This window comes from Physella acuta, unplaced genomic scaffold (assembly GCF_028476545.2).
Source record: "Physella acuta isolate Inbredline_101_S28 unplaced genomic scaffold, ASM2847654v3 ptg001214l, whole genome shotgun sequence".
Taxonomy (NCBI): domain Eukaryota; kingdom Metazoa; phylum Mollusca; class Gastropoda; family Physidae; genus Physella; species Physella acuta.
This window is the reverse complement of record NW_026732731.1, coordinates 3,895-18,398: the sequence shown is the minus strand read 5'-3', so window position 1 is coordinate 18,398 and position 14,504 is coordinate 3,895. Positions and strand designations below refer to the sequence as shown.

Here is a 14,504-nt window from a genome sequence, read left to right as displayed (position 1 = left end):
TAATTTTACCTACGTTGTTGTTTGTTTTCAATAGTTCACTCCAACAGTTGACTCAGAATTGGACAATGTGTCAATGAAGTCATAAATCTCTTTGACAAACCACCTCAAGTCAGCATGTCTCAGGTGACTTATGATTGTGCTGCTGTCGAGGACCAATGACTTAGGCAGCGCATTTCTTTTTCTTTAAGTCCAGAGTTTTGACCGGCATTTTTTTGATGGCGTTCTCAACAAGCTTCCGCCGGCACTTCTTGGGGCAACTGCCCTGTCGCTTCTCTAATCGCCGCAAAAATCTTTTCAAATTTTCTGAAATTAAAGAAGTAATTATTTTCATTAATTATATGTAGGTCTAATTACGTTGATTTACTGCTCTTCACATTGCAATGAAGGCGATATTTTAAAAAAAATTATCTGTTTTGTAGATAAGCTACGAAACAGCTGATCTAAACATATTTTAGTTTAAACCGGAATTTTCCGCTTATGGTAAGTTTGCCTGTCTTTCCTCTGGGACATGCGGCGAAAGAGTAACTTAATAGTACTTTAGTCTCAGAGTTCGTCCGGCCTTAGTTTGGTGTTGTTAAATCTGGTTCTCCTAGTATTAATGGCAGCTAGCTGTGTTCTGGCTTTTCACCATGGGAACCGGACAAGTGGTAAAGGTGGAAAAAAAAAACAGAATGGTGGAATATGTAATCTTTTCTTTCTACGTGGCCACTAGACAAAACCTTACTACTAGGTCGTTACATGTAGGCTCCCAGTGTTTCAGAAAGTTGGCGTATCAATTTTTTAGGAGACGATTCAGTAAAAATAGGCTGCAGGCCGGAGTATGCGCTATTTTCTTTCCGCTAGAAATTCTCTAGCTCTGTTACTAGTTACAAGATATACTGGTTAGATAAAAATTTTAAATCTACGCCCATGGAGATGTTCATATAAGAAATACCGTGAGTACGAAATAACAGAAAGAAGTGTGTGTGAGGGGGGGAGGGGAGGGGGGAGAAAGAGGATGTAGGCTACCCCTACGTAAGAAAATTAATAACAGTAAATGCGTTGGAATGGAACTAAAAGGAGATAAAACAAAACGCGTCACTACGGTGAAAGAGAGATGGGGAAGATTGGTTTGCTATGGCTCGAGATTTTTAAAAAGTATTCACTTATCGAGTTTGTTGGCAAAGTGCCGTCTTTGAAATACGATCTTCATGAACCTGGAAGAAGCTTGAAGAAGAAGATCCATAGCAACGATGAATTTTTTTTTCGTCTAGAATCTATAGAACACTCTAGCGGTTTTGAATGTTACTAGATATAACCCTTATGAAAGTAAAGTCAGGCATTGAGTGTACACACTTCAGAAACTTACTCGCAATGTAAACAGCAAGTGTATTAAATTACGTCACACTTTTTTTGGGGTCGATTTCTAGCCCCCCACCCCACTTTACACCCCCCCCCCACCCCTTCTGCTCGTCCCCGACATCAAACTCCATCTCCTAACACCCCCCCCCCCCCCCCCCTCCAAGTCATCCGCTCATTAGAACAAGAGCACTTAAATAAACCTAGACACTAATAACAATAACCAACCATAAGAAATATTAAGCTAACTGCCCTACAACTCCAAGCTTACGATAAGAAACTATCAACTTGATTTGCTGTAAATCTCAATCTTTGAATCAACACACTGTTTTGATATTTGGAAGCCGTGGACTTTACCCCTTGTTGTGTTAAGTTCTACTGTAAACCACACATTAACTTTAAGTGTTGATAAGATATTACCGTCGATATTTTTTTAAACGATCGGTATAATTTATCGCAATTATTTCTTACTTCTTGATAAGAAAGTTCGATATTCAACGCACTTTTCGTCTAGCCAATCTATTTTTAGAACGCGTGACAATTGACCTAAGAATGACCCTGCGAGATAAATATTATGGTTATGTGTATGGTGTGTTTTAAAGTTTTAAACTGATAGCAGAGTCACTTGTGTGACGTCAGAATAGTGACAGGAGCACCGGATCAGCAGTGACCCATGCACCGGTTCAACAGTGACCATGTAAGTGACCCATGCACCGGGTCAAAAGTGACCCATGCACCGGCCCAACAGTGACCCATACACCGGGTCAACAGTGACCGATGTAAGTGACCCATGCACCGGGTCAAAAGTGACCCATGAAGTGACCCATACACCTTGTCAACAGTGACCTATACACCGGCCCAACAGTGACCCATGCACTAGCCCAACAGTGACCCATGCAAGTCACCCATGCACTAGCCCAACAGTGACCCATGCAAGTCATTCATGCACTAGCCCAACAGTGACCCATGCAAGTCACCCATGTACTAGCTCCACATAAGGAGATGCTGGTAGATCAGTAATCGCAAAGAGCACAAAAAAGAATGTTGAGACCTAAATAAACAATATCAAATTGTGAATCCGGAAAATTTGTAGTCTTATTTTATCATAGAATAAATTTGTATTTGACTATGAGAACAAAAACTACTTCATTATTTTTGGTAAGGGTCATACCTAACTAAATTAAATTAAACAAACAGGTAATTTCAATGTCATTAAAAACTGCACCAACACGACTAATTTTCACATTATCTAAGCGATAAGCTCTGGAATGTAATTACATCTGGGGAAAAATACGCTTTTAAATTCGACAAGAATTTAGATTTCTTTTTTTCTTTTTATCTACCCCTAACTTTTTATCTAAATCCAGTTCAAACTAGATCTAATCAAGAATCAGACCACCAGGCTTTGTCAGCTCAAATGTTCAGCACCGTTTTTCATCTAGATGGCCTAGTTTAAATCCGTACGGTGAGTTGTTAAGTATGAACACTCACCCTAACCCGAACAAAACCTACTGGATGAAACAAGGCAGAACTTACTTTTGTCTATAACACCAAGTATGTCGGCGACCGTCGTTTTCTTGCGGTACCCGACCGTGTCAGTAACCTTTTTGTTCACTGAACTTTGAACCCGACCTGCAACCAAAATGAAAACACGATGAAATTAGTTACCAGCCGTTACCACAAACCCTAATTACAAACTCAACCCAATAATCCTAACCCCCAACCACTAAATCCTACCCACTAACCCTAACCACCATCCCTACTCCATCCACTATCCCAACTCCTAGCCCCTAAAACCAACCCAGTCTGCTAGCCCCTCAACCCATATCCCCTAAACCCAACCCTATCCACAAACCCTTACCCTCAACCAATAGTCCCTAACCCAATGTACTAGCCCCTCAACCCTCCCTAAGCCCAACCCAACCCTATCCACTAACACCCCCCCCCTCCAACCCTAACCACTAACCACTAACCTCTCAACCAATAAACTCTAACCCTAACTCTGTCCACTCAACCCCTAACCCTGTCCACTACCCCCCCTCCCCCCCCCCCCCCCCCACAAATCCTAATCACCAACCTCTTTTAATCACCCAATGCATCTGTTCAATCAAATTTTTCTTCGGGTCATCAAAGGCCAGCGTAAGAAAATTATCCCCCTTTGTGTAGTACACAACACGTTCAGCTCCCTTGGGTAGGCACAGTTTACCGATGACGTCATTCAAGCTCATACTAGTACTGAAGATGGGCTTGCTCGACCCTTTAGTGGGCTTTTTCTTGTTCGCTCCCTTCCTTATTTTACCGTCTGATAATTGAAATAAAGACAATTAAAACATAAACAAATAAACTGTTTCGATTTATCTTTAAAAATACACACGCAAAATTATTTCAAATTAATTCGGACATTTCTAGATAAAATAGTGAGTATTCTAACTAGCCCACAGGCGATACTGTAATTAAACGAAATAAGGGAGATAACAGTTTAAATTAAATATTGAAAAAATTGTTTTTTTTATAAACCCGGATTACATCCACTTCATCTTATCAAAAATATGAAGCACAGATAAAACACTAGTCTCCCTTTAATAAACACTTCAAGTTAATTACAAGATGGTGTAGGTTCTACTGTGAATTCCTCCTTCCCCCCCCCCCCCCCCCCCCCGCGGTTCCCTACATGCAAAACAAATTACACGTCAGCACCGGAAATGAGTTCACCCCAGATGTTTATTATCTGTTTCCGGTAATGGGCCCTGGCACTGAAGGCCGCTTGGAACCGGTCTGATTCAGTACGGCCAGTCATAGAACGGAGACAAAAAAAAAAAAAAAACGTCGAGAACAGCGTGCGTTGATACTGGAGTAATGGAACAACGTGATTCCCCCTCCACTCCAACACCCTTCCCCATCTCTCCTAGCTACAAAGTCTCGAGTTCGGATCCAGGGCTCGTGTCTGTAGGACGACCGTGAGTTCACCCAGCTCTTTCTAGTACCTGACTCACGTTAAGAAAAGTAAAGGCGGCTGTACACATGATTCCCACGTGTTCCGAGATCATTTAAGTAATTTATCTTTATCTGCCCTGTGTGTCTTTGGTAAAAAGGGAAGAAGATAAATTAAAAATAAATATATTGTAAGAATCAGGTTTCACTGGTTAGCTAGACATTCATATATATATATATATATATATATATATATATATATATATATATATATATATATATATATATATATATATATATATATATATATATATATATAAATCCAACCCTAAGCTGAAATCTAAATAAAATCCTAGCCTGGGCCAAACGCCTCACTTTTCCCATAAGTCCACCCTGACCTAAAACATACCGATTACTTCTACATGTCAATTTGGGTTCGGCTCATTGTTGTTAGGGAGATTATGTTCTATTCCACTGCCCCTACTCACGCTTTACAATTTTAGGATAGTTTACGCCAGTTAAAATTTCTCATCTTTTTCGTTGGATATCAAGCTGATCCAGAGGCGCAGCGACCCTTCCCGGCGCCCGGGGAAAAACTTTCAATTTGGAGCCCTCCTCGGGAACAACCTTTCAATTTCAATTTTCCATTTGCACCCCCCCTCTCAAACTTCCAATATGCACCCCCCCCCCCCATTATACTTTTTATATTTATAATGCAAAAAAGCAGCAAAAATGAGATTTTAATTTGTTTTTTCCGACCCATTTTGGCGCCCCCTAACCCAAACATCAACAAATCATAACCAATTTTTCACCAAAACTACCAATATTCACGACGACAACTAGAAATGTCTAGAAAATAACCGTTTGGTACCACGTAACGGAAAAGTGGAAACATTTTCCAGAACTTTACCTTTGACCTGGCGATGCTTCTCCGTGGGGCACTCCTTACAGCACCCGTCTGGGTCGGGCTGGGGATTATCGCACTTTAGGGTCGATTCCTCTGGGCACTGCAGTCTGTAGCAGTCGATGATCCCGTTCTGGACAAGAGCAAGGTTAACAGGTTAAGGTCATACAGGTCAAGTTAAATCCAGTGGCGTAGGCAAGGGGGGTTAGGGGGGTCATACCCCCCCCCCCCCCATAGACCCCTCGGTATATATATAAAAAGTATGAGGGGGGTGCAAATCGAAAGTTTGAGGGGGAGGGGGTGCAAATCGAAAGTTTGAGGGGGTGGGTGGTGCAAATCGAAAGTTTGTCCCCGGGTAAAAATTGGAACCCCCCCCCCCCCTTGAGACGATCCTGGCTACGCCACTGGTTAAATCAACAGGTTGTAATGGCTTAAAAAAAAAAAAGAATTACATGTCTTTATGCAGCGGCTGTATTAGGTGTAATGTTTAAGACAGTCATGTTTAGACTGAGTTTAGTGTAGATTTATTTTTCCAAACTTGGGATCACATTGGTGATAGTGTAGTGTGCTGTATAATTACTGTTAAATATAACTGTGGTCGTCATTGGCGTTACTCGGGGGTGCAAGGGTGCAGACAGCCCCTGGTAACACCAAAAAAAAATCACACTTGGTACTGTTGCAACCAGTGGCGTAGCGAGGTCGGGTGTCACCCGGTGCGGCACTTAATGGTGTCACCCCCCCCCCCCCCCCCCAGAGGCGTAGCGACTCTTCCCGGGGACAAACTTTCACATTTTCGATTTGCACCCCTCCCCTCAAACTTTCGATTTGCACCCCCCTCCCCCCTCAAGTTTTCGATTTGCACCCCAACCCCTCAAGTTTTTCTCTATATATTTTGCTATTTTTTGCCTTGGTGTCACCCCCCTAAATGGTGTCACTCGGTGCGGTCCGCACCCCCCGCCCCACCCTGCCCCCCTCGCTACGCCCCTGGTTGCAACATCACCGCATGATTTATATTTCGACATTCACTTGCTCTTTCCCCCACCCCCCAATTCAGCCTTTACGAGAGTCACTGTGACGTAATATGATGACTCACCAAACACCGACATTGGACACACTTGACCTCCCCCCCCCCCCCCTTCAGCCTTTACGAGCGTCATTGTGTGACGTAATATGATGACTCACCAAACACCGACATTGGACACACTTGACCTCCCCCCCCCCCCGCTCAGCCTTTACGAGAGTCACTGTGACGTAATATGATGACTCACCAAACACCGACATTGGACACACTTGACCTCCCCCCCCCCCCCGCTCAGCCTTTACGAGAGTCACTGTGACGTAATATGATGACTCACCAAACACCGACATTGGACACACTTGACCTCCCCCCCCCCGCTCAGCCTTTACGAGAGTCACTGTGACGTAATATGATGACTCACCAAACACCGACATTGGACACACTTGACCTCCCCCCCCCCGCTCAGCCTTTACGAGAGACACTGTGACGTAATATGATGACTCACCAAACACCGACATTGGACACACTTGACCTCCCCCCCCCCCGCTCAGCCTTTACGAGAGACACTGTGACGTAATATGATGACTCACCAAACACCGACATTGGACACACTTGACCTCCCCCCCCCCCCCGCTCAGCCTTTACGAGAGTCACTGTGACGTAAAATGATGACTCACCAAACACCGACATTGGACACACTTGACCTCCCCCTCCCCCCACTCAGCCTTTACGAGAGACACTGTGACGTAATATGATGACTCACCAAACACCGACATTGGACACACTTGACCTCCCCCCCCCCCCGCTCAGCCTTTACGAGAGTCACTGTGACGTAAAATGATGACTCACCAAACACCGACATTGGACACACTTGACCTCCCCCTCCCCCCACTCAGCCTTTACGAGAGTCACTGTGACGTAATATGATGACTCACCAAACACCGACATTGGACACACTTGACCTCCCCCCCCCCCCGCTCAGCCTTTACGAGAGTCACTGTGACGTAATATGATGACTCACCAAACACCGACATTGGACACACTTGACCACCCCCCCCCCCGCTCAGCCTTTACGAGAGTCACTGTGACGTAATATGATGACTCACCAAACACCGACATTGGACACACTTGACCTCCCCCCCCCCGCTCAGCCTTTACGAGAGACACTGTGACGTAATATGATGACTCACCAAACACCGACATTGGACACACTTGACCTCCCCCCCCCCGCTCAGCCTTTACGAGAGACACTGTGACGTAATATGATGACTCACCAAACACCGACATTGGACACACTTGACCTCCCCCCCCCCCCGCTCAGCCTTTACGAGAGTCACTGTGACGTAAAATGATGACTCACCAAACACCGACATTGGACACACTTGACCTCCCCCTCCCCCCACTCAGCCTTTACGAGAGACACTGTGACGTAATATGATGACTCACCAAACACCGACATTGGACACACTTGACCTCCCCCCCCCCCCCGCTCAGCCTTTACGAGAGTCACTGTGACGTAAAATGATGACTCACCAAACACCGACATTGGACACACTTGACCTCCCCCTCCCCCCACTCAGCCTTTACGAGAGTCACTGTGACGTAATATGATGACTCACCAAACACCGACATTGGACACACTTGACCTCCCCCCCCCCCGCTCAGCCTTTACGAGAGTCACTGTGACGTAATATGATGACTCACCAAACACCGACATTGGACACACTTGACCTCCCCCCCCCGCTCAGCCTTTACGAGAGCCACTGTGACGTAATATGATGACTCACCAAACACCGACATTGGACACACTTGACCTCCCCCCCCCCGCTCAGCCTTTACGAGAGTCACTGTGACGTAATATGATGACTCACCAAACACCGACATTGGACACACTTGACCTCCCCCCCCCCCCGCTCAGCCTTTACGAGAGTCACTGTGACGTAATATGATGACTCACCAAACACCGACATTGGACACACTTGACCTCCCCCCCCCCGCTCAGCCTTTACGAGAGTCACTGTGACGTAATATGATGACTCACCAAACACCGACATTGGACACACTTGACCTCCCCCCCCCCCCCCCCCGCTCAGCCTTTACGAGAGTCACTGTGACGTAATATGATGACTCACCAAACACCGACATTGGACACACTTGACCTCCCCCCCCCCCCCCGCTCAGCCTTTACGAGAGTCACTGTGACGTAATATGATGACTCACCAAACACCGACATTGGACACACTTGACCTCACCGAAGGAGAAGATAACAGGGTTCCACGTGCTGCCATTGGCGTGGACCTCAGAGGTCGACGATACACAATCTGTGGACGAGTACGAGTGGTCAGTTGAGGTGAGGGGGAATCACGTGTGTGGTTGTGTGTGTGTGTGGGGGGGGGGGGGGGGGGAAACTGTAGGGTTAGCTCATGGAGGTGGGGATGGGCTACCCCGCGCGGCGCCTTGCATGTGTAGCCTAATTAGGTATGTCCCATTCCACCCCATCCAACGAATAATTGTAAGGGAGAGAACCTACCCCAGCGTTTGAGTAAAATATTCAAGGGACAAAACATACCCCAGCATTTGGGTAAAATATTCAAGGGACAAAACCCATCCCAGCTTTTGAGTAAATTATTCAAGGGAGAAAACCTACCTCCTGAGGATTGTTTTGTTTTTGCAGAGTTTCCTGGGGTACCTGCCGGAAAAAAAAAATCAACAATAAAATGTATCACTAAACGTGTAACACGTTTTAATATTTTCTATTATGTATTACTTAGCAAATTAAGTTAGGTAAATAACACTAATTCTAAAACAAAAAGTAAACACCATGCTAATGTATAGATGTTAATTTTAATAATTAAAATGGCTGCTTTTAATTAATGGTGGTATAGTCGTATGTCATCATGTAAAGTTATTTTTATCGATGAGAATGACATTCAAGATGGGTAGCACTTATGTGTGTATCTCAGGGGTCGGCAACCTGCGGCTCGCGAGCCGCATGTGGCTCGCGAGCCGCATATGCGGCTCCCTTGATCTCAAGATGCGGCTCTCCAGCTCCTTGAACAAATACTAATAATCTTAATAAACAAATTAAATATTTGAAATTAAAAAATGTTAGTGGCTCTTTAAAACCAGGGAAATTTTGAAAATTATAACTTTTGGCTCTTCCGCTTCAAAAGGTTGCCGACCGCTGGTGTATCTTGATGATGATCGGGTAGCAGTGATGTATAACTTTCGTGTAAGTAGCACTACAGACAAATAAAACCTTAATAGCGAATCTGTAGTACTATCGTGTATGTAGCACACGCGTGTCTGTAGCATTAGCGTGTATCTATGACAAGTGTGTTTGTAGTACTTTCTGTAGCAACAGTGTGTCTGTAGCACTAGCTTGTAACTAGCACTAGTTTGTATTTAGCACTAACGTGTCTGTAGCACAAGTGTGTCCGTAGTACTTTCGTCTATAGCACTAGCGTGTCTGTAGCACTAGCGTGTCTATAGAACAAGCGTATATGTAGCACTATCGTGTCTGTAGCACTAGCGTGTCTATAGCACTAGCGTGTAGGTAGTACTAGCGTGTCTGTAGCACTAGCTGGTCTATACACTAGAGTGTATCTAGCTCTAACGATTCTGTAGCACTAGCGTATGTCTAGCAGTAGTGTGTCTGTAGCACTAGAGTATATCCAGCACTAATGTGTCTATAGTCATAGTTAGAATGAGCGTGCAGCTATTGCCGTGTCAGAGCTACACACCACGCACACAGGAAGTAAACACCCAGGTGTGTGAGCGCCATGATTACCTGCGTCTGTGACGTCACAGTGCATGCAGCAATCGTCGTCCATCTCGACCAGGTTCGGACACTTTAACGTCGGCTGGCACGTTTTTAAATGGCAGATCAACTTGGAATCCTGCGGATACAAAGGTCAAAGGTCAGTACTTTACTTTACAACTTTATAATATACAACTATTATTTCTTTTAACCGACCAACAAAACTTTTTAAAAATCTAAATCGCGTTAACGTTAATAAATCTAAGTTTACAATTTAAAAAAAAAAAGTAACGAAGGGAAGTAATCATATTAAACGAAAACATAATTATACGACCATGAGTTGTTTCTCTTTTTTAAAAAAATTTGAACGTTAAATAATATTTTATGTGTATTTGTTGGGTTTGTCAACAAAAAGATAATGAAATAAAAATAAAAGGAACGTCCCAGCAAGACCCAATTTTTTTTTCTTAAATACCGGCACAGGTAAACAGCAAGACTAAAGCCTCGGCTAATCGGGTTTTTCTGTTCTTGTTTTCCTGTCACCTATCACCGCAAGACCACATTGTTGTGTGGATGTGTGTGTGTGTGTGTGTGTGTGTGTGTGTGTGTGTGGTGTGTGGTGGGGTGAGGGGAGAATATGGGAACCCCACTTTTAGTGGGAGATTAGGTCAGTTGTTAAGTGTCAGCAAATGTCTTTTAATGTTTTTTTCCCCCCATAGAATGTTTTTTTTGGCCCCTCCTACCTTCAATGATGGAATGGTAGATTTATAAATAAAGAAAAAGTCTTGCGAATAATATTGAACGCATTCATTTTTAGAGCTAACGATTTCTGCCCTAAACCATGACAATGACGTGTCAAACCCTGAAAAAATGAAGCAAAACCCTGAATTCTTAGTAGAAAAACCCAGAAGTTTAGATTTAAACCCTGATTCATGGTCGGCCTACTTCGTTTTATAACTCTTAAGCCACGTCCGATACAATGAATTCTGACACCCTGTGTGTATGTTAAGTGTTGTGGAACCCATGGAATATCCCTGAGTTCAATCAGTTCTAATGGGTACCCGAGTTCAATCAGTTCTAATGGGTACCCGAGTTCAATCAGTTCTAATGGGTACCCGAGTTCAATCAGTTCTAATGGGTACCCGACCTAAAGGAACGTAATGGGGACTGAACAAACTGACCTCACTTTTCTCCTTCAAACCGAGGTCATGCTCGGGCCGCAAAGGGTCTCTTCTCTACGGGAAGCAAACTCACCTAAACACTACCCAGTTAAAAAGTAAAGGTCCCCTTCCAAACCTTACGGTCTATGGGGCAAGTGAAGTTAAGTTCACCTGCTGTTGTAATCTAGGAGTTAGGTACCCATCAGGGGCTGGGTAGACTCACCGACGGTCTACTGGCTGAAACCAGGATTCGAACTTACGGATTAGCAGTCTAGCTCTCTACCGCTAGGCCACTCCGTCCCATAGACGTCGATTAAATCGTTGAGCTACACTTATCAATGTTCGATTGAGCGATTATAGATCGATCTCTAGTACTTATAACATACATCGAAGACGATTACGTATATAACACCGTTCAATCAAGGGTATGTACATAGCGCAAATCGATCATCACTAATTACGTAACACTTATCGATTTCGGGTAATAAGAAAAAAAGATCGATCACTTGACTTACGTAACACAGACACAGCACGCACTGGCCAGGCTTGGGCTTGAGCGCCGTCCGATTGGACGGGAAGACGTCCAGGTGGTCGTAGTGACCCCACTCAAGGTCACAGCCCGACGGTTTGGGGCCCTCTCTGACTGGGCTGTCCGGCCCGACTGTGGGTGGAAGGTTGTCAAGATCTGATACAAGATAACGTAGGAGCAAGCGGCTAGAGCTAGGGTATCATCAACATGCGTGGACAGGACATACAACAGGACATTTAACATGCGTGGACAGGACATACAACAGGAGATTCAATATGCGTGGACAGGACATTCAACATGCGTGGACAGGACATACAACAGGAGATTCAACATGCAAGGACAGGACATTCAAGAGGACATTCAACAAACGAGGACAGGACATACAACAGGACATTCAACATGCGTGGACAGGACATACAACAGGAGATTCAATATGCGTGGACAGGACATTCAACATGCGTGGACAGGACATACAACAGGAGATTCAACATGCAAGGACAGGACATTCAAGAGGACATTCAACAAACGAGGACAGGACATACAACAGGACATTCAACATGCGTGGACAGGACATACAACAGGAGATTCAATATGCGTGGACAGGACATTCAACATGCGTGGACAGGACATACAACAGGAGATTCAACATGCAAGGACAGGACATTCAAGAGGACATTCAACAAACGAGGACAGGACATACAACAGGAAATTCAACAAACGAGGACATGACAAATAGTAGGACATTAACCAAACAATGACAGGACATTCAACAGGACATTCAACATGCGTAGACGGGACATATAACATGCTAGGACACACAACGGGACAATTAACATGCCAGAACAGGACACACAACAGGACAATCAACAAAAGCTAGGACATGACAATCAACAAACCAATCTAATGATTGTTTGCGCATGCACACGTAAAGCGATGTTTAAAGCAGGATTATCATAGGAGGAGGGTGGGACAGAGGTGGAGGGAGATTAAAGAGACAGGACATGAGAGGACAGTTACAGCTAAGTAAAGGGGTGGATGTGTGGATTGGTGGAGGGTGGGTTGGTGGATTGGTGGATGTGGATTAGTGGATGAGACTTACATTCGTCACATGTCTGACAACACTGGCCCTTGATGATTCTTGGCTCGTCACAAGTAGGTTTGGGGCACTCGGGGTGTACGCAGTGTAGCTCTCCACCCTGGGTGGAAAAGGGTTAAAGTTGGTTTTATGGTGGTTATTCAAGGGTTAAAGTTGATTTTGTGATGGTTACACGAGGGTTAAAGTTGGTTTTATGATGGGAACACGAGGGTTAAAGTTGATTTTATGATGGGAACACGAGGGTTAAAGTTGATTTTATGATGGGAACACGAGGGTTAAAGTTGATTTTATGATGGGAACACGAGGGTTAAAGTTGATTTTATGATGGGAACACGAGGGTTAAAGTTGGTTTTATGATGGGAACACGAGGGTTAAAGTTGGTTTTATGATGCTTATTCAAGGGTTAAAGTTGATTTTATGATGGTTATTTAAGGGTTAAAGTTGATTTTATGATGGTTATTCAAGGGTTAAAGTTGGTTTTATGATGGTTATTCAAGGGTTAAAGTTGATTTTATGATGGTTACTTAAGGGTTAAAGTTGATTTTATGGTCTTAATGTTTAAATAGAATTATTTGAAGATGTTTTAAACCATTGCGGTCTCATTAGGTTGCTGTATTACTGGACGTAGAAGTATGGTGAATGTCTGAGTTGGTGAATGTCTGAGTTGGTGAATGTCTGAGTTGGTGAATGTCTGAGTTGGTGAATGTCTGAGTTGGTGAATGTCTGAGTTGGTGAATGTCTGAGTTGGTGAATGTCTGAGTTGGTGAATGTCTGAGTTGGTGAATGTCTGAGTTGGTGAATGTCTGAGTTGGTGAATGTCTGAGTTGGTGAATGTCTGAGTTGGTGAATGTCTGAGTTGGTGAATGTCTGAGTTGGTGAATGTCTGAGTTGGTGAATGTCTGAGTTGGTGAATGTCTGAGTTGGTGAATGTCTGAGTTGGTGAATGTCTGAGTTGGTGAATGTCCCAATTTTTGAATGTCCAAGTTGTTGAATGTCCAAGATGTTAAATGTCCAAGATGTTAAATGTCCAAGTTGTTGAATGTCCAAGTTGTTGAATGTCCAAGTTGTTGAATGTTCAAGTTGTTGAATGTCCAAGTTGTTGTATGTCCAAGTTGTTGAATGTCCAAGTTGTTGAATGTCCAAGTCGGTGAATGTCCAAGTCGGTGAATGTCCAAGTTGTTGAATGTCCAAGTTGTTGAATGTCCAAGTTGTTGAATGTCCAAGTTGATGATTGTCCAAATTGTTAAATGTCCAAGTTGTTGAATGTCTGAGTTGTTGAATGTCCAAGTTTTTGTATGTCCAAGTTGTTGAATGTCCAAGTTGTTGAATGCCCAAATTGTTAAATGTCCTAATTGTTGAATGTCCGACGTGTTAAATGACCGATTAGTTACATCACCGAGTTGTTGAAAGTACAAATTGTTGAATGTAAAAAACGCTGAAAGTCCAGAGTTTAAAATGTCCAAGTTGTTGAAAGTCCAAAGTTTAAAATGTCCAAGTTGCTGAATGTCGATGTGTATGTACACCAAACATTAAACTCATATAAAACCTCACCTCCAGACATGAGCAGTTGATGCAGTGTGAGTTCTCCCCAAACTGGTTGAGCTGGGGGTGCCACGTCTCCCCCACCCTGTAGCGCTGATCCCCAAGGACACAGGAATCTGTGAGAGGGTAGTCAATAATTTTATCCTTCACACTGACAACAGTTACCAGACCCTACCCAAGATCACATCAATAGAAAACGGGGATATATATATATATATATATATAT

General features: G+C 43.9%; 1 protein-coding gene across 1 annotated transcript; it reads right to left on the bottom strand.

The window, feature by feature from the left end:
* LOC131957155 (chordin-like protein 2) lies at positions 1-14,297 on the bottom strand. The gene is made up of 11 exons (XM_059321884.1): positions 14,265-14,297; positions 12,740-12,836; positions 11,627-11,772; positions 9,982-10,090; positions 8,839-8,880; positions 8,434-8,512; positions 6,267-6,315; positions 5,180-5,306; positions 3,416-3,640; positions 2,875-2,970; positions 1-303 (listed from the first exon to the last, which is right to left on the bottom strand). The coding sequence occupies exons 1-11, from the start codon at positions 14,295-14,297 to the stop codon at positions 161-163; spliced, it is 1,146 nt and encodes a 381-aa protein (XP_059177867.1). The 3' UTR covers positions 1-160.
* Between the last annotated feature and the right edge of the window lie 207 nt (positions 14,298-14,504).

Coding starts and splice junctions, on each gene's coding strand:
- LOC131957155 (XM_059321884.1), bottom strand. CDS start 14,297: ATGTCTGGAGGTGAGGTTTTATATGAGTTTAAT. Junction 8,881..9,981: donor CTGTGACGTCACAGACGCAG/GTAATCATGGCG, acceptor TTTTTCCGGCAG/GTACCCCAGGAAACTCTGCA. Junction 2,971..3,415: donor GCATTGGGTGATTAAAAGAG/GTTGGTGATTAG, acceptor TTTTGGTTGCAG/GTCGGGTTCAAAGTTCAGTG.